Below are 19,688 nucleotides of genomic sequence, written 5' to 3'. Positions count from 1 at the left end.
AAACCCAAATTGGTCTAAGATTCAACAATCTAGCAATGGATCCGAGGTGAAGATTGAGAATTAGTATTTAGTCCGTCCTTACCTTGGTTAAACATCCAGTTTGACTAATGCACCAGTACCGCTGGCAGCTAAACAAAGATCATGTTTGCAAATTACCACAGTGTTCTAAAGTCTGAAAGCATCACTTTGACTCCCCCAAAGAAACATCTCCTTATCCAAACTGATCAATCTGTCTTTGACCGTAGAAGCTTTAGTCAGTGATGTAGCATTAATTTGAGCCAGTATGCAAAATTTTGCCTCGGTGACAGAGCAAAAGAAAAGAAAGTTGGGCTCCTTGCTTTCTTTTTCAAGTTGTTTGTTGTGTAGCAAATCCACTCTGAAAAGAATGACTTAAAAACACATTTCAAAGCCCAAACGTAATTTGAGACAGTTAATTATGAGTGAATGAATGTCCAGAGAATAATGTACAACAGATGCAGCTTACAAAGATGTAAAATGTTAGTGTCGCCCGACACTAAAATGCTTTAAGTAGACGCAAAAGCGTTTCTTCTTGCCTGGCTCGCTCCCTTTGAGCAAACTACATCACCCATAATGCTCATCGTGATAAGGTTGAGCGCAGAAACGGCCAAATCCTCGCGCTACAGTCTCATCCACCGCTACCGTTAGCCACAGTAGCAGTGTGTTTTTTCCCCCCTTTCACTGAAAATTACCCTCTTAAATCTTAGGAACATGTTGCTTATTGGAATAGCTGGCCTTGGAAAATGAAACTAATTTCTCCACTTTCGATGGAGGACAAATACTCCTCTGTACGACGTCGGTAGCCGGGCGTGTTTAGCGAGTCGTTTCGTTTGGACACCGAGGAGAGGCTCATCTGTCCGCCGCTGCTGCTGCTGCTGCTGCTCCCCCCCTCAGCGGGGATTTGGACAAAGCCAGTCAGATGTTGGACGACAGGAAACATATTCGGAACTCTGTCGGTTTTTAGGCCGGGTTTTTGAAACGGCATTTTTTATTTTATTTTTTACCCGAACTCCACTCGTGAAAGTGACGGCGGCAAGCCAGCTTAGAGGGGCGAGAGTTGGGATCTGGCAACGAGGGAAGGAGGAGGAAGAAGCCGCGGGGGAAGAAGGGACGAAGGGGCCGAGATCCTGATGCCAGTGATGGCAAACGAGCCGATCATCCTGAACGTCTATGATATGGTAAGAAAACAGGAAACCATCGATCTGTTCTTTGCTTTTTTTCATCTATCTTACAACTATTGATAAACAATATTGGCGCAAAAAATATTTTTCCACCCTCTGTAAATGAAATGATCAAAGTGAAATACTTTTGCAAACGGTTTTATGTTATAAACGTTTCAGCTCATGGTTCTTTTGGGAATTAAGTCACTTTGCACTAAACTATAACTACAGTCATCAGTTTTTTTCTGTTTGTAGAAGTAAGAAGTAGGGGCGGTCCCAGAGAGGTTTTGTCAGGGGTGGCCACCATCAGGTTGGCAAACCGAAAGGAGCAGTCTCACAATTCCAGGATTTTTATTAGCCGTGTTTCAATAGAAGAAGTTTTAAAATCAGATTAAAAAAAAAAAACGTTTCTTTTAGTTCGCCCTCTATAAATCCGAACGTCCGGGTTCATTCATGTGTTGGACTGTTTTGCTGCCGCCGTTCTCTTGACGTTGAGGACATTAATTCACTGATCACTGAGTAATGCTCTGTCAGGCAGCGATTATCCTTAAAGTAATATTCTTAGTGTTTCTTCATACAAAAAAAAGAAACAAAAAACAAACATGGAAGTGTTTCATTAAGAGGACCACGGTGGACTGGGATGATCGCGTTACTTTTCTTTAAGATTTCCTGTAAAGCCACAAGTTCAGCCACCAGAAAAAAAGCCTGTAAGAGTTAATAAATACATTTATGTATGTATGGCGGGCGATCAAAGCATAGCCAAGCTTTTAAATTGAAGCATTGTGATGATTGATAACTGAGACCTTTTTGTTTTTTCTTTAAATCATGTGTTGCTGTTTTTTTTTTTTTTTCCCCTTTTCTCATGATGTTGCTGTAGTAAACGTATGACACGGTCAAACCTAAGCGTGTTTAGGGAAGTCACTTTTTTAAAAAATGTACACGTGGCTGACAAAGGAAGATGGTACATTAACGACCTCAGCAGGAGATTAAAAAAAAAAAGAAGAAAAAAAAGAAGTGCATGTTAAACAGCTTGAGAATGACAAGTGTTTCTACACGGGGGGAAATGTGCAGTTGTGTTTTTGGTGAAAAGTGGGACTGCTTGACATTGAGCAACAATGCTGTCACCGTGTCAGGGCTGAGTCAGCGATTAGGAGTTTGGTTACAGTGGACTCCCTCTGGTGTCTACATTCAACCTAAAACAGTCTTTGATAGACTATAAAATCAAGTGCAGGCCTTTTAGGAATTAGAAGTGCAATTACTCCACACCTGCAGATCACCAAACATTTTCTCCAGACGTTTGTTCCTCGTCCTGCAGACCGTTGTTTAGTCCCCCCCCTCCCCACGTTCTCCCCCGCCGTTTTTGTCAATAGGATGTCAAATTCAAATTATACAGTTCCCACGGGTCTGAAACGGAATTGATGCACGTCCTTAAACTGTTAAGGTGCTAGACATGCGCAACGACGGTCATCGCGGCTTCTGGACAAACAAAAAGAAAGTATGGCGATGCCTCTTGACCAACGTGCGAGAGAACGGTACAGCCACAGAATCGCGGCTGTCGGGATCGACCCGCGTGAGGTGGAGAACAGAAAAACGTCAGACGACACGAGGTCGACCGATACCGATCATTCTGACATCGGTCTCATCGATACCCAATATGTGCTACTGATTTTTTTTTTTTTTTTTTTTGGAGGGGGGGGGTTGGGCAATTCTTGAGGCCGATATTGTTTTTACTTCCTCCTGCTGAATGTGCTGATGGATCGGCGAACGCACGTACTGGCCGATACCGACGCAGGAAAAAAACACGCAAATGTTAGCCGATGTATCTGTCGACCTCTACAGGCGACGAGGACAAACTGCCTCATATATCTTACTATGACATCGTTAATTACTTGGTGAACACGAAGACTGCCTACACAGTGGAGGAGCTTCGCGGCCTGAAATCCACGGATGCGTCCAGTCGGTGTTCTGCCGGTTTTGTAAAGGACGTCCAAACTCTTCATGACTGTCGACTGGCAGAGTAGTAATTACAATACCATATACGTCCATGTCTCCCGCGTCTGCAGAAACAGGCAGATGAGGTAAGCTAATTTGGTTAGCGCTATAGTAAATACCACTGATATTTCTCTCAGTATAGTATAGCTCCTTGTCTATGTATAATGGGCCAGTTCGTCTAAAAACTACAACGTACCGTAGGGGACGACGCAGACGCAGCGGGCGTTTACTGTGTGGAGGTTTAGCGTAGCTAAGGTAGCCGCAGCAGAGACGTACTAAATCATGATCAGAACAGTTACTGGAATAAAGGTAAAAAAAATTAAAAAATAAATCTAAATAAGATAAATACTCATTGGTAGTCAAACTTACTCGATTCTACCAGCCTACATGGAGTGCCCAGGTATGCGACGTGGCGTGAGAAAACTAATGCTTCATTTCATTTTTCTTTGATTGTCCTGACAAGCTGTCAAAGTTCATGGAGGGAATTTAGGTATTTCATACGCGGCGTTCCTTGTCAGGTCGTATGCTATACTCACTGTTCCTCTAGGGCTGCTAGAAACACGTCCTTTATCACATGCCAGAAATAGTTTTCTGCCATTCGTCCTGTTCTCCTGCCCTAACCTTCTATTCTATCCTTTCTTTCTTTGTCCCTTGCTTTTCCTTGTCATTTATTCATCTTTCTGCCCCACCTTCCCCCCTTTTTTCCTCACTTGTTTATGTTTTTCTTTGTGGCCACAATAGTTTCTTGTCAGTAAAGTCTGACGAGCTCATATCTTCATCTCCGTTTTGCTGCCACGGCTGACTGCGGAGAACCCAACATACTTACTTTGGCATGCAGGACGTGCGCCGACCAGAAGCTGTTCCTTCTTCCAAAACGCATTTGAAGTGTATCTGAACAAAAGAACTCTGAATACAGGAATCTTTGTTTTTATATAGAGCCATCTAGTTTAAGCCGACTAGGGGAGGCGTGCTTACAGCTACCAGTCTTTTGGGTTATTTTGGTCAACTCTTGCCACAGATTCTTAGTCGGCTTTAGGCCCGGGCTTTGATTAGGCCGTTCTGGGACATGAACATGGCGTAGCCTAAAGCGTCACCTGTCAGTCTGGACCGGGTTGAAGCTTAGACGGAGCGAACACGGGCCGACCACCCTAGACTCAGAAAGGATGCAGCGTCAGAAACGGGCAGCGGCCTTGCAGGAGTATTTATACCTCTCAACCTTTTGCTCATTCTGTCATTTTACACACTTTTTTTATTGTTGTTATTTTACATGGCAGACGAGCACAGTTGCACAAACTACTTGTGAAGCAGGAGGAAGGTGACACAGTCACCAGTGTAAGTGTGAGGCGTGGCTTGCTTTTGCATTCTGGCCTCCTGAGTCAGTGCTTCGTGGAACTACAAGTATTGACTCATTGGGTGACTTCTCTGCCAGCATTGCAAAACCTTTCCCAGTTGTTGTGTTTTTTTTTGTTTTTTTTCCTACAAACCGTTTAAGCTCAGTCACAAAGGACGAAGCTCGTCTGTGAACATTCATATTCAAGCCTTGCCACACGTCATCTTTGTCTGGGGTTATTCTGACGGCAAAATAAGTTTTGAATCTGAATCGTTGGGCTGTGGCCGTCTTGCTGACGTGAACCCCCCCCTCCCCCCCAGCAGCCGCGTCCGGGCCGCAGGGAAGCATCCCCGCAGCATGATGCCGCCTCCACCGTGTTCCCCTCCCCGTTTAGGGTAATTCACGTCCATCCAGAAGAACAGGCTCATACAGATGTTGTCCAGTTGTGCTATATTATCTTGTCACATTGTGTCCTTCAGAGCACACAATGTTCCCTAAGTATAAAAAAAGGTCTAGTAAAATTAGCTGAGGTCGACCTCAGGCTCTTCTTTTGTCCTCTAGTCTAATTTAGATATCGCATTCAAAGCAGCAAAACCCGTAGTTTCCCTGTGCAGGGAGCAGACGCCTCGGCGTCCTCCACATCAGTTATAGTAGGCGCTGCATGACGGAGCTTCACGTTGACTTGCTAGGTCACTTTCTGTATGCTTGGAGACAGAGTCACGCTTTGCAGAGGTCACACAGGCCTGTCTCACTTCCTCTTAGATCGGTCAACTTAGAAGACCCCCCCCCCCCAGTACAGTTTGGATGACCGCTGCTGTAAACGATCCAACGTTTTCATTATCTTGGAGCGCGTACGTGTCCAAATTCCTGCAAATGGCGACCCTGACCTATGTGCTGATGGCAGCGGGTCTGTTTGTGCTCCGCTACGCTGCCATTGGTCCTGGTGCTAAACGGTGGAGGCGGCCGACTGAGTAAATGCCACCACTGCACCCCAAGTTGGACAGGAAGGTCGTCATTCACAGGGAACTCTAACTACACAGCTTCAGCTCCAGTGTTCCTGCTGGATTTTATTTTTTATATTTTTGTTCCTGTTTAGTCCTTGGGTCACACAGCAGGTTCTTCAAAATCACCCGAACTGATGTAAAAGCGACCGACGTGGTCTAGAATATCCCGAGGGACACAACGGTCATAAAGTAACAGACTCACTCGTGTGTGGCAATGCAGTACGGACACTTTCTTTTTTTAACCAATGAAGATCTTTTATTGAGATGTGCCAATCAGGTTTTTCCTGGCTGAAATTTATGAAAGGAAAAAAAAAAAAAGTACGCTAATTCCAGTTTTGACCTGTAGGGCCTTTCATATTGTTCTTGGCAAAAGCTGTCGATTCATTTGCAGAGGTAGTAGTTTTAAATCCAGTATTTTTCTGCTGATACACTGATGCTTTTTATCGCTATTTTATCATCTATTGCTTTTTTTTTTTTAACCTGCCCTGGACGGCTAACTGGCATATTTACATGTGCATTTCAGGAACCCGTGTTAATTAACGCGCATTGTCCCATTTCAAATAAATAAGCAAATAAAAATGCATAGGTCACACGGTTGTTCCTGTTAATACCTCTGCACATGTGCCCCTAACCCTTATCTGAGCTCTAATAACCTTTAAAAATAAATGTCATGTCTCACGCTGCGGGCCCATGCTTTTAGAAACCCAGAATCGGTTGCAATTCACAGCTTCAGTTCATCTGATAAAGTAGATTAGAGAACATCAGGGAAACGATAAATTAGAAAGCATTCTTATTTTCCAGATATTGACCCGCTCTTCACAGATTAGAGCCAATGAAAGGAAAACTGGCTGTCCCAGTATCCTTCTTTATGCGTGCAACCTTGTTTGTAGCAACAACAAAAAAAAAAAAAAAAGAGTGATGAAAAGTCATCCTTGCATTTGTGGATCAATACCGTCACGTGATTTTCAGGAACGTATGTGCAGACACAAGAGGAGCCCCCCCCCCCGCGCCCGCTCCCTCTTCTTCCACGTCCTTCCTGTTGGGCTCTCCCCGCCGTCCCGCTCCTGTCTCCACTAAGTGGATTTTCTGGCCAGCTCTGAGTGCTTTAGTACGGCACTCTAACGAGCGAGCATTATCTTTACACCACCTGTCTGCCCGCCCGGCTGTCAGACAGACACGTGGCGCATCCCACGCGTCTTCTCGCTGTTGTGCCAGTGAGAGGACAGGCGAGGGTGGCGGCCTTAACTGGGCAGGTTGCGTTGCTCGTGCTGGCTGCAGATTTTTTCCTCTTCTCTCCACAGAGAATCCTCTTCTTTCGTGCTTGCCCGATCGATTAAGGTAACGCGACAGTCTGGTGATGCAGCAAAGCCGTCGGAGCTCTTTTAATCGGGACAAGCCATCGATCATCGCAGGGCTAGAGTAGAAGCAGAAGCTGTCGGGGGGTTGAAACGGACAGCAGGCCAACGTTACGGCAACCTTTTGGGCAAACTGCAGTTCAGCCCCATCTTTCCAGTAGATTAGCTTTGGATCAAATTTTTGTTAAGTACCCCCAAGATCTAATTCCTTACAGCGTACAAAGTTACAGCCCTATGTTGCTACAGTGGGTCAGGGCGAGTTAGCTTTATTTTAATCGGCCTTATGTGTCAAAATGATCAGAGATCAACACGCGACACCAATAGCCTAAATTTGTTCCATTAATTCCTATTAAAGTCTCTGGATTGAACCTGAAAGTACTGTAAGTTGGTCCTATTGTTTACATCCGAATCACTGTAGCACAGTGGGTCGCAGTGTAGAGAGCCTACCGGTATGTTGTGGACTTGTTGTCTGAACAAATAATTGGGAAGTATTAGCTTGAGGTATATTTAAAAGAAGAAATGACATTTTGTCCATTGATTTGTTTTTGTTCACTGATGGAGATGACTCATCCAGGAGGGAAACCAAGAGGTCCTCCTCTTGGTTTCCCTCCTGGAAAAGGGCCTCGGTCCATCTATCCGTCTCCTTGCCTCATCCCGTCTTCACAGGGGAGCAACATGACAAGACGCTTAAACCCCTGGGCTTGATTTAGAGACACCCTGAAACCAGGGGGACCGATCCGCCGAGCCGTCAGCTTGAGAACCGGGGCTTTTTCTTTACCACATGGTTTAATTCAGAATTATATTATTGTGATTGCTAGAGAAATATTACTGGGAGGAATTGGACGTCGAATTTGAAACACGTACTAAAATGTTTATTTATTCAGCTTCAGACAACTATGAATAAATCAGTTTCTTCAATAGTATTTGTGTCTTGAAAACCTTCTAAACCTTACATCCCCAACACCAGTTTACAGTTTTCATGTAAACCAGCAGTTCTAAACCTTTTTGCACTCTTTTTAAATTCAGTACAATTTGTACTTTCCTCTGTGAAAATACAAAGTAAACGTATCTTTGTTTGTGATCTGAAAAAGTACAAAAGCCGTTTTGGCTAAAAGCTGATTAGCTTTCTTAACACAAGCTAAAAACAGACTTGATAAACCCTTGAAACCTGTGGTTGGTAGTCATTTCCTTCCTTTCAGTCTACATTTTCAGAGCGGCGACATACTTTGTTAAAAAGAAACACGTCCAACCACAGATATACAGCAAGTGTTTCAGAACCGTTTCCCTTTAGTCGTCCTTCTCTGTTTGTGCTCCCTCAAACTATCCAAGAAATGTTTCTACACTTGTGAAGACTCAAAGCAGTCCTTTTTGTTTTCGATTACTTGGAGAGTAAAACATCCCCAGACACTCATAGACTCTTTCACTCACACCCCAAACAGCAGCTTTCAAGGTTTTCTAACCGTTCATCAGGGCTTTTGTTGCATGCGATAAATGGGTTTTTGTTGTTGCAGATGTTTTGCACAGGCCGAGTTTCTAGAAGGAGAATCTTAGCCAGTGAGCTGATTATCAGAATGGCGCGTTTTGCCAAAACACCGCCAGCGACGATGTAAGAGATTACAAACTGAGGCTTGGTGCTGGTTCCATTTTTGGACTGTTTTTTCTTTTCTTTCTTTTTTAGTTTTTCTTGGCATGTTGTGATAAATTCAGTCGGAAGACGTCATCTCTACCGCCGAACTGTCTACGCAGGCTAGTTTCAAGCGGTTAAAGACAAAACAAGCAGGATAAATGACAAATGATTGTTGGTTGGAAACTTAAAAGTGATTTTAAAGTACAAAAATAAATCCACGTTTGTTTATTGGAGGACCTGAAACATTTGTTAACAAAATAGCTGGTGTGCTGAGAAGCTATATTATTTGCCTAATTTAAAGCAGAGCATGCAATCGCTGGTTATGGGAGCTGTTGTTTTTGGAAGGTGATTGAGATAGTTTTAAAAATGGCAGGTGACAGTATGACAGATCAGTGCTGCTGTAGCTGATCTATGTGTTCCTGTTTGTTGGTGAGATGAATCTTGATTGGGACTAATAAATGTCATTTCCAACATGTGTGAACAGCAGCCAGCGGTTCGGTTGCCTCAGAATTAAGAATGAAGTCCAGTTTATGTTTTCATCGGAGAACGTTGGGTTGTGAGAGTCTCTACTGGAAAATAAAACTGCCAAAATCCAACATAAATATGGCCAGAGTGATTAACGGTGTGTTGAAATAACAAATCAGTTTGCATTGCACCATTCTTGCTATGCTGCATCTTCAGTTGCCATCTGTGGTGGAAATGCATTGAAGATTTTATCAGAGGTTGACAGGATGTATGGTGCTATTTTATCTTTTTTTTTTTTGTTTTTGCTTTTAGTTTATAATGTTGTTTGAGTGATGAAAAGGGGTCCAGAAGAATCACCAAATGTTTCTGTCCATGTGTTCCATGTGTAACTGAGTTAAATACAGTATGAAAAGTTGCATTTACCATGAGTATTTAATGCAGACTTCTCTTCTTCTATCTGCAGTACTGGATCAATGAGTTCACCAGCTCTCTGGGCATTGGAGTCTTTCACTCAGGGATCGAGATCTATGGAAGAGGCAAGTTGCCCAGAGTTTCTATGCCACGCGGTTTGCCTTTGGAAGATGACGGTCTCTTTTCAGCTCTGATTCTTCGTGAATGTATTGGTCATTGAATGCCTTTCTTTCTACGTCCTGTAAACGACCATTTTCCTGTGCTCAGAGTTTGCCTATGGTGGACACCCATACCCATTCTCAGGGATCTTTGAGATCACTCCGGGCGACGCAACTGAACTTGGCGAAACATTTAAATTTAAGTAAGTAGGGGGCTTTTGAGTTTTCTGACAAGCACGACATGTCCGTTAAGATGTTTTCTCATAATTTACAAAAGTCAAAATTTCTTCTGCAACCTGAATAAATTGCTCAAGGCATATCTCCGAAGTCCCTGTCTAGCATTAACTTAATGTTTAGTGAACCACTTATGGAGAAAGTTATTAAGCCAAACGCAATGAATTTTTGTCGACCATCATCTGCACAATAACTGCAGCAACAAAGCTACATAGCAGTAAAACACTGAAACCCAGGTTTTAAAGGAGCAATAAGAAATAATGACACCTAGTGTTTCAATTCGGAACAACACACGACAGCCAATGCCGTTTTCTCCACAGTCCGTTGCTCCTGTGAAACTCCACTGAACTCTGGGAACTCTCTTATGATTGGCTCAGGAACCAGGAATTAAACACGGGCTACACTCTGAACCGAAGTCATTCCGCACAGTACCTCTAGGTTTGACAGGAGAAAAACTTCACTGAGACATTGTTGATGGAGAGGACCGATTGTAGGGAATGTTGCTTCCGTGCCAGGTGACAAATGAGTGATTTTGCTTAATTTTACAGTACATTTCTTACTTATTGTTCCTTTAAACGAGTACAGTTAACTACTAGGAAAGTGCCGTCATTTGTAGAATTTACTACAAAAAGCAGCATTTCAAAATGCCGCCTTGCTTCGTTTCCGTCGCTCTGCAGCCAATCAGCATTGATTACCTCTGGCAGGTAAGGTAGACCATGGCGAGTGACGCATTAACCGCGGGACACAACGAATCGATGATGACATTTGTTGCCGACGCTTTTAATTGTCGATTTTATCCATTCGTTGTTGCAACCCTAAATAAAAACCCCACAGTTTATGAATATTATGAACATGCGGTGATCAAGAATTTACTTCCTCTAAGCCACTTTGCCAACAGGTTGGAAAAGCAGTCAAGATGGCGCCGTGTATGGCAGCCTCTTGCTCTCATGTACTTTGCATGTTTTTGTATGTTTATTCTGCTCTCTGCCACCATTATGTGACCACTTTTATTAGAAAGGAACTCATTAACATCCGACAGTCCTCTTGGTATTTTATTTTTTACATTTTTCATCAATCCCAAATTTCGGCAGAAATTCTGTAAGCCCTTGCCTTCAATCCACCTGGCTAATATAGTGGACGAATTTCTGCTTCTCATCTCTTAAAAACTAAAAGTTCTATGAATCTACAGGTGCTAGGGTTCCAGCTGTTTAGTGCGAACAGCAGCAAGGAGGTCATAGCGACAAAGAGAGGAGGTGGAATCTGGTTTTACATAAATGCAGGTTGGTGTAAGGATGTAACTATGTTACAGAAGACAGATCTCATCGTTTGTTCTGGCTTATGTTTCCATCCCACCACGAGGCAGCGCGTCAGGCTAAAAAACAGCTTGCTGAGCCGATAGAATGTGAAGAAAAAACACCCCGACTTTCTCATCATTGTTCTTGGAGATTTTAACAACCCAGTACCTCTTAAATGTACTAGTAAAATACAAACAGCAAAGTGCCCCACCAAGGATAAAATTGCCACTGCACCAGAGCAAGTGGAACCAGTTTCCTTGATACAGATGTTTCGTTTTTTTCTACACTGTATTCAGCAAGAGTTACAGCAATCAGATTTATATCGGAATTGGCCAATTGTCTCTTGATCTGCTCTGATCATTGATTATCAGGTCCAATGTAGAAACACCTTTTTTTCATATTCAGTAAATGCTTTGAAACTGGAACTCCCACTATGTTCAATCTGTTAAAAATATACCTTGATTCACTTTATGCATTGAAGAAAAACCTTCTAGAATTTGGGGACATTTACTTTAGTGCACGAAAAGCAGATATTCTTGGAATTTCTTTATTTTAAGTTAATTTTAAAAACCTGCTACCTCTTTTTCCAAAACTGCTGCACATTTTTCAGAATCATTCAGAATCAGAATCGGCGGGTAAGACCTCAAAGAAAAGGAGTTCAGTAGAAACTTGTTCGGTGCATCACTATTTAACTGCCTATGACCACAAACAAAAGTGTAAATATTTTTAATTGTCTACATGAAATGCATATTTTCATACCCTTATTTTCTTAATAGATGTAGACCTAGAAAAAAAAGACTAAATCTGGACTATGTCATCATTGGTGCAGAAAAAACAGCCATTCTTTTGCTTAATCTTGAAAAGCACAATGAGAATAATGGGAAAGACGTGTGCTTGTCTGTGTTTTATTGAGACAGAGATAAAGGCACAAAACGATTCAGCTGAGCAGAGGTTTTATCCTCTAGCTTAGTGCAACAACGACTTTTATTTTGGATGCTTTCCTCTCCAGTTGGATTAAAGTCAGAGAAACGGCAGAAGATGAGTCTGTTCAATATGTTAGAGAAGCCTCTGTTTGTCCAGAGCTACGCTGCTGCTGTGGATTACTTCTGCTCTAGTTGATCTGCCCTGTGGCTTCCCAGGGACTCTTCCCCACACCAACACACACACACACACTTACATGTTGTCCTCGTACAGAGCAGCAGGCTGCGAGTATGGATCGTCTGGGACAAATGGCTTGATGTCGGAGAGACGGGCATATGGAGCAGAGCTCTCGGACTGAAACAGACGTTTGATTTTATTCGCTTATGTCAGATAGGAGTGCAAGAAGGATGCAGAAATTGTCCTTTTTGAAGATTTTATTCTAAAATCGTTCAATAAATGAAAATGTTCTGCTTTGCATGCCGATTTAGTGTTCAAAGATGTGAAAGACAGATGAGTAGGAGCGAATCAAATATGTTAATTAGAGATGCAACAATCAATCAACCAGAAAACTGAAGTAGATCTTTATCGCTTAAATGGCTCCGACGGGTTAAATACGGAAAAATCCGCTATTTGTTTTTCTCTTCATTACTTGCATCAAAAATAAACCGTCCCTGTTTTCAGTCTGTAACCTCATCGCTCCACAGGACGTACATCAATGCACTTTTTTCAGTTCAGCAAAACTCATAAACGGGGAAAGTCGTCTAAAGCGTTCGTTCACTTTGATTCAGGACTACGGTCTCCATCAAATAACCCGCAGCGCGTTTGGTTTATGCTGTAGTGTGAAATCAGAATCCGTTGATATCGAACTCAGATCAGACCTCAGAGAAAGCTGGAAATGGTTTTCAGGTAAACACTGGTCAGTGCTCCTCCTCTGGAATAAAACCCAAATGTCTGAATGTTAGAAAAATGTTGACCCAAATGTCTGAGATGTCTTCTGTTGATTGTGCCTGCATTGTTAGAGCTTGTATTCACTGACGCATGACATGGATCTCCCATCTCCCCCCCCCCCCCCCCCCCCTCCTGTCTCTGTAGAGAAGCCATAGTCCTGGGTAGCACAGACTTCACAGAGGAGGACGTGGAGCGGATCGTGGAGGAGATGGGGAAGGAGTACAAGGGCAACGCCTACCACCTCATGCACAAGAACTGCAACCACTTTTCCTCAGCACTTTCAGAGGTGGAGTCCCATAAAATACCACAGGCTTGCACAACTGTCCATATTAGGGCTTTGCATTGACTTCTTTTCAACGTGAAGAGCATAAAACTAACAGTAAGGTGAACGTGTGGAAAGTGTCGCAGCGCGAGGACTCCATCAGTGGATAATTAACTGGATACGGTTACATCAACAGATTAGTGTTATACGTCTCTTTTCTGAAGCGAGCTTGTAGTCATTTTGCTCCTGGTGTGTGTGTGTGTGTGTGTGTGTGTGTGTGTTTGTGTGTGTGTCCAATCAGCTTATGTTGGAGTGACTAATGAGCAGGGAGTCTTACAGTCATCAACTAGAGCTTACTGATGCAAGCCTGGACATGCAGAGCCAGCTGGCAGACACACACACACACACACACACACACACACACTGATGCAACGCATATGTGCTGTAAATATACCACACAGAGAAATAACAGTTTAGAGTTCAGACTTTCACACATGGCGTATGTCTGAACTCGGACACAAAGCCGGGGAGCGTTGTGCTCAGAACGCACCGTTTCCCTCAGGATTTAACTCTCGCTGTTGTAACACGGAACCACAGCAGAGAGAAAGAGACGATCAGAAAAGATCAGATCAGGTGGAGTAATTACTTCTTCAGAGTAATTACCCCCCCCCCCCCCCACAAACGAGCCTGTGCTCGGTTCCGGTCATCATTTCTCGTTCATACACGTCTGTGATCTGGTCACATTTAGTTTTGGATTTGGCGGTGAAAAATCGAGGACATAAAGCACATGACGTCGGTAGGGTTAGGGTTAGAGAGGGCGACGTTGTTTTTTTTAGTCATAGAGGTTTCTCCTCGTTTAAACGTCTTACTTTCAGTATCTTTTTCTCACACTTCCTTAAGATGTCTTAGCAGCAATTTGCTCAGGTCAAGACAGGACATGCTCATCAGCGAGATGAAACTGTTTTGTTTGCAGTAACAAAGCGGAGTAAATTAGGGATAGACAGGGTACAAGTTGCATCCATCGGTGAGTCACGTTTACCTGCCAAACACAATCTGTAGTTTGGTATAATTTATGTTGGAAATGAGCAAAACAAACGGTTTAAAAAGAGAGCAGGGTAGAGAGTAAAATTCTGTTGTAGCGTAGAAAAGTCCCCGCTCTCTTCTCGTTTTCATGTCGTATCAAGCCGTCTGTGTCAGCTGTAAGAAGCCATCATAACTGCTATGAGCGAACCGAGGGTGTGGGTTAATCAGAGGATGTTTGTGGATTAGCTGCTCCTCTCCGTCGGCCTCTGCCTGGAAGGGAACAGAAACGGTAGAAAGCTTTTGAGGCTATGAGATCATCTGCACTGTCGCCGTGTGGCGGCTGCTGTGCCAAAACACGCTATGAGACGTCTAAGCTTCTTCTTGCCTCTACGTCAGCACTCCACAAATTAAACTGACAGTATAAAAGGAATTGCCCAATCTCCCCCACCCTAATTTTATACGCTCCCCACCTATTAGGAGCCTCTGTTAGCGGTCGAAAACATCATCTTTACAGGTATATAGCCACGTAATATGCTTATACAAAAAGACCAAAAACCGTCTGAACATGATGAAATAAGGTTCTATACACCAAGCGTCCATCTTGATAGTGTTTTGATGGTCCTTTTTGAGCCAAAAAATAATTTGCTCTGTGGCGTGATGAACAAATATAATCAGATGTGGCGCCATCTAGCACAGTATCGCAGAACCATCATAATGCCGGTTTGCTTAATTTATAAATCCAAAATTAAATAATGCCGACCCGAGCCTGACCCTCTGCAATACCTCGCTGTAAAGGGACAGCTCAGAGTGATGGAAAACCAACCGTTATTAATTAAATACACCCATCTACAGCAACTTTAACAGCCTCAAAGCAGATAATTTACTCACGTCAATCAACTCTGCGGTCACATCTGAGCAATCTACAGGTTTAGGGTCCGCTTCAGTGAACACCAACGTTCGTACTGTGTTCCCAGTGACATCCCAGTCTTTTCCCTCTTTTATTCACTGGATCTTGGAACATTTTTCATTGTTTTGCTGGGAGATGCTAATAGCCATTAGCCGCTAACTTATTTTAACCCCTGCTGCGCAGTACAAACTTACATACACGAAAGGCTTTATTTACTAACAAATTGAGCAAAAACGAAGCATAAAACACCGAACTAACAACTAATACGCTAGCAGGATGTGATAATCTTTCATAAACACTTTGTATGCAACCAGAGTGAGCTACTTAATTATAAAGTCAAATAACGTGGCTATGCACCTTTTTACCAAGGAAGGCTCAGGAAGCAGGTCAGGTCCTGATGATGGTGCTAAAGCTGAGCGATCTGCACATCATGACGAGTCCTAATCTGTTTAGGTGTTTGCAATATCACAATCACAAAGGACTGCTTGGATGTAATGTTTAGTTAGCAGTAATGTTTCAGGTGTCAGGCGTTCATGCGCCGCACTTTGATCACCCGTCTGGCCGGTTGGATGGAGGCTTAATGTGGTTCATGCCCTCTCCTAATGAATTAATCAGAATAGCTGTCGTAATGCAGACGACAAACAGGACGGGCAGCAACACTTTCAGACGATGTCATCTGTTACACAAAGAAAACGAAACCTCTCAGACTAGTCTTCCAGTAGCTGGACAAATGGGCTTTGCTGATGCCCTCCAGGCAAAAAGCTCTTCTATAGTGTTTCAGAAGAAAGAGCTCACCTTCCATCGCTGGTGTTTCACAGAAGTGGTTTTCATGGTTAGCACTGCTAGCATGATCAAAGGCCTGTGATGAAGATGTCACTGGAGTAGACCAGCGGTCGGCAACCATTACAATCCTAAGAGCCGGTTTTACCCTCAATCCGGCAAGATAAAACTTGTTTGAGCCCCAAGTGCTGCACCACCTTTTGAAAAATGACTACTTATAGTTGTGCTAAATATATAATGTAGGAAATGTGATGTCTCTTTAAAAGAAGCACCAGTTTGTTTCTATTTTTAGGTGTTTAAATTAAAGAAAAACAAAAAGCCTTCACAAAAGGATGGGTGATGTGTTTTTTTTCTGTGGGATGTAGATATCTGTAGCTCAGTTTTCTACCCAATGACAAGAAAAATAGATCTAAAGGAACATTTGTGGCACGTTTTACTGTCTGTCGTTGTAATGTGATGCATTTATTCCATGAAAAGACGACTAAAAAATACATTTGGTACAAAAATATCGTGTTATAATTTTTAGCCGAAGTTATGAAGAGTCGTTGCTGGAGGTCTAAGGAGCCACAGGGTCCGTTTAACCATTTACTGCGATGATGCCGGGGGTCAAACACGCCAGCGATGAATCTGCCTTTCTTTTAGTTGCTAACCCGTTCCTAAATGTCCCTTCTCCTCTGCTCAGATCCTGTGTGGCAGGGAGATCCCTCGTTGGGTCAACCGCCTGGCCTACTTCAGCTCCTGCGTGCCGTTCCTCCAGAGCTGCCTGCCCAAAGAATGGTTGACCCCTGCTGCCTTACAGTCCAGCGTGAGCCAGGAGCTGCACGCAGGCGCCGGAGAGCTGGAGGAGGCGGAGGACGCCGCCGCCACCGCCTCCCTGGCCTCCTTGTCACCTTCGTCCTCCTCCAGCCCCTCCTCCTCTTTGCCTCGACACCTTCGCCCGCAGCCCCGCAGGTAGAACCAGCTCGCTCCGCTGGGGGAAACCTGGGCCCTTATTCTTTATTTTTTGTTTTTTTTTTTTGTTTTTTCTAAGAGGAAATGAGGTAACAAAGAAGCTGCTGCTGCCAAAAGTCGTGTCAGTCTGTAGCTTCAGGCTCTGATCGCTGCTCCGCGTGGATCATCAGGACGATCTCTGGCACAGCCTGGATCTGACCAAGGCTTCTGGCTGAAGGGAATGAGATCCTGATTCCCCTTGAAAAGTCAAACCATCGCTACACATTTCTCCCTTGTCATTTACAAGCCACATGCAGATTGTACCAGCGTTTAATATAATCCCCGTCTTATTACGGAATAAAAAAAAGAACGGTAAAAACTATAAACTCCTTGGTGAATCGATACACGGCATTTCTCTTTATTTTAAACATTTTCCTGAACGTGTTCTGACTGGAAAATGTCAATGAATTGAAATCGATCATTTTTTCCTATAGCCGTCCAATCATTTTCTGAGCGACTAAATCTCAGTTCCTGATTTGGGATGTGAGGAACCTCGTGGGTGACGCTCCGGCCTGAGAGACGGTCCTTCCTCGGCGTTCACTGAGGCTGAACGTTTTCTGAAGAAGGCCGCCTCTGTCCTGCAGAAACACCCCACGGCATGCAGACGGGGGAACTGTAACTAAAGTTCCCCCGTCTGTTGAGAAGCTCACCCCAGTGAACCCGGAACAGACATGGGCTCAGAGCTTTTCCGTCACTGTTGATTATTACAATCTGAATCCCTGGTAAAGATGTGTTCAAACTCTGTCGTGGCTGTAGGACCGTTTGCAACCGTTTTGATCTGAGAAGATTTATTCAGGGAGGGGGAAATCTCCTGGCTCCTCTCTCATGCTCTCCTCTCCTTCTTCTCCTTCTTGGGACTCATGTCGACGGAGGAAGGTTGATTTGGTGTCGGGGAACCAAAGGGAAATCTTTACCAGGGGTTGAATGAGTGGAGTCAGCTGCTGCAAAAGGGGAACTAAAAGTAGAATTTTTGTGCATTGAGTGCATTTGTCCTTGATCTGAGCAACTAAAAAAAGATTATCTGCCACTGGAATGAGTATTTTTTAACTCTAAAATAAGGTAATTAGATATACTACAGTTGAAATAATTTGCTGGAGAAGAGTTGTTGCTAGCTTAAGTGCAAAGATCTTATTCCATTGTCAGATCGTTTAAACTTGCTGCTCAGATACAGGACAAATACGCTCATTTCAAGAACATTTTACCTGCTTTTAGTTCCCTTTTTGCAGTGTAACGTCTTCTGAAATGAAACCCTGGAAGGATGCACGCAAAGTTCTGGTCCAGGATCTTCCTCCCTCACAAAGCGTGAAGCAGCTTCAGTCAGGTCTGCAGTCCAGTTGATCCAGCATACATGGCACCTTGGACGGCTGAAGTTCCTCCCATAGGCAGCCTGTCTCGTTGTGTTCTATATCCAGAGAAATCCTTAGCAGTAGCTCAGGTCCTTCTAGACTAAAACAATCCTTATGTACTCAAACTGACTGGAAGAAGCAGATTCATACCAACTCATCCTCCTGGGATTAGGAAAGACCTGAATGATTTAGGAACCAGGGGGCAGGCAGTGAGATGAAGGAGTGACCCTTTCTCAGTAGCAGCTGCCATGGTGCCTTGGAACCAGGTACTTTCTTATACAACCTATAACTCTAGCTTACAAGACAACTTTTAATAGCTTTTACAAAGCAAAGTCAGATTTACGCTCCATCTAAGGCCGTATGATAATCCACATCGAAAGCTGTGTAACTGACCTGAGATCAGCCTGCATCAGTCATTTCCTCCCAGGTGGAAAGACAAAGCAACTCCCGCTGTGCGTTGGAAGTTGTTTTTGCCACATTATATTCCCATTGATTACGTGGTCACAGTGAACAGAAACACAAGCTGATGGTGTACTCCTAAGTCTCCTAAATAAAGCTTTATATGATCCAGGAAGGTGCTAGTTCTCCTCAACGACGAGCGACTCGTTTTTAAACTCCACAGATGCTGCAGGATGAGTCGTGCTGAAAACCGAGAGCGGCTGACGGGTTGAAAGGATCTTTGGGACGATCGATGTTTCTGAAGAGTCAAACCTGACAAATCCTGGTTGAACTTTACTGTATTTCTAATAGAAAACTCTGGCCTTTTTTTTTGTTGTTGTCAATTTTGTTTATTTTTGAGAAACTCAGGACTCGTAAAGGCTTTGCAGTTTGAACCGTTTCTTTGTTTTTTTCACGTTTTATGCTGTGGTTCCTTTTTCTAAAGCAGTAGATGCTCAGCGACACACTGTGCCAGAGCACTTTTGTATTCCACTCGAAATGAAAAACCTTTTGTTTACTATCTCTTTTTTTACATGTAGAAATCTGTTCACTCTCTTTTCTAAACGATGTAGTATCAGGCTGTCGACTGTCAACACCTTTACAAATGTAGCACTGATTCAAAATGTCTGTCCAACAGGGTTTTTAAGTCAATCGTTTCAGATTTCTTTATTTAAGTGCTGCGGCACCCACAGGTCACTAAATTATTTAATATTCTGAATCAAACAGCATCAGTGTTAGTAAAGAAAGGGTAAAGCAGAGATATTTTGTCACAAAACCAGCAGCTGACTTGGTGGGAGGAGGTGGAATCAGTGCTTTATCAGCCTAATGTCAAAGGTGACTCCTATTGTTTTTATCGTGTTTTGTTAAAGGTTCCGACGTGGCGCCCTCTGTTGGAGGTTTAATGTAGTTACTGAGGTTTCCTGAAGAGCCTGCACGTTTCTCAGCTTTAAACTGATACGGTATTATTTTTCATGTTTATAATAAATTATCTTGTTTATTATTATTGTCCCTTTGCAGCTTTTCA

The 19,688-nt window shown here is 43.3% G+C and overlaps 1 protein-coding gene across 1 annotated transcript; it reads left to right on the top strand.

The window, feature by feature from the left end:
• Positions 1–601: 601 nt before the first annotated feature.
• desi2 (desumoylating isopeptidase 2) lies at positions 602–19,290 on the top strand. The gene is made up of 6 exons (XM_012878398.3): positions 602–1,196; positions 9,415–9,487; positions 9,630–9,723; positions 13,063–13,204; positions 16,573–16,841; positions 18,849–19,290. Exons 1-6 carry the CDS (start codon positions 1,149–1,151, stop codon positions 18,895–18,897), a joined length of 675 nt encoding a protein of 224 aa, XP_012733852.3. The 5' UTR covers positions 602–1,148; the 3' UTR covers positions 18,898–19,290.
• The last annotated feature ends 398 nt before the right edge of the window (positions 19,291–19,688 follow it).

The sequence above is a fragment of the Fundulus heteroclitus genome, chromosome 22 (genome assembly GCF_011125445.2).
Source record: "Fundulus heteroclitus isolate FHET01 chromosome 22, MU-UCD_Fhet_4.1, whole genome shotgun sequence".
In the NCBI taxonomy this organism is placed as follows: domain Eukaryota; kingdom Metazoa; phylum Chordata; class Actinopteri; order Cyprinodontiformes; family Fundulidae; genus Fundulus; species Fundulus heteroclitus.
The sequence above is the reverse complement of the archived record's forward strand: the minus strand, read 5'-3'. Positions and strand labels throughout refer to the sequence as shown.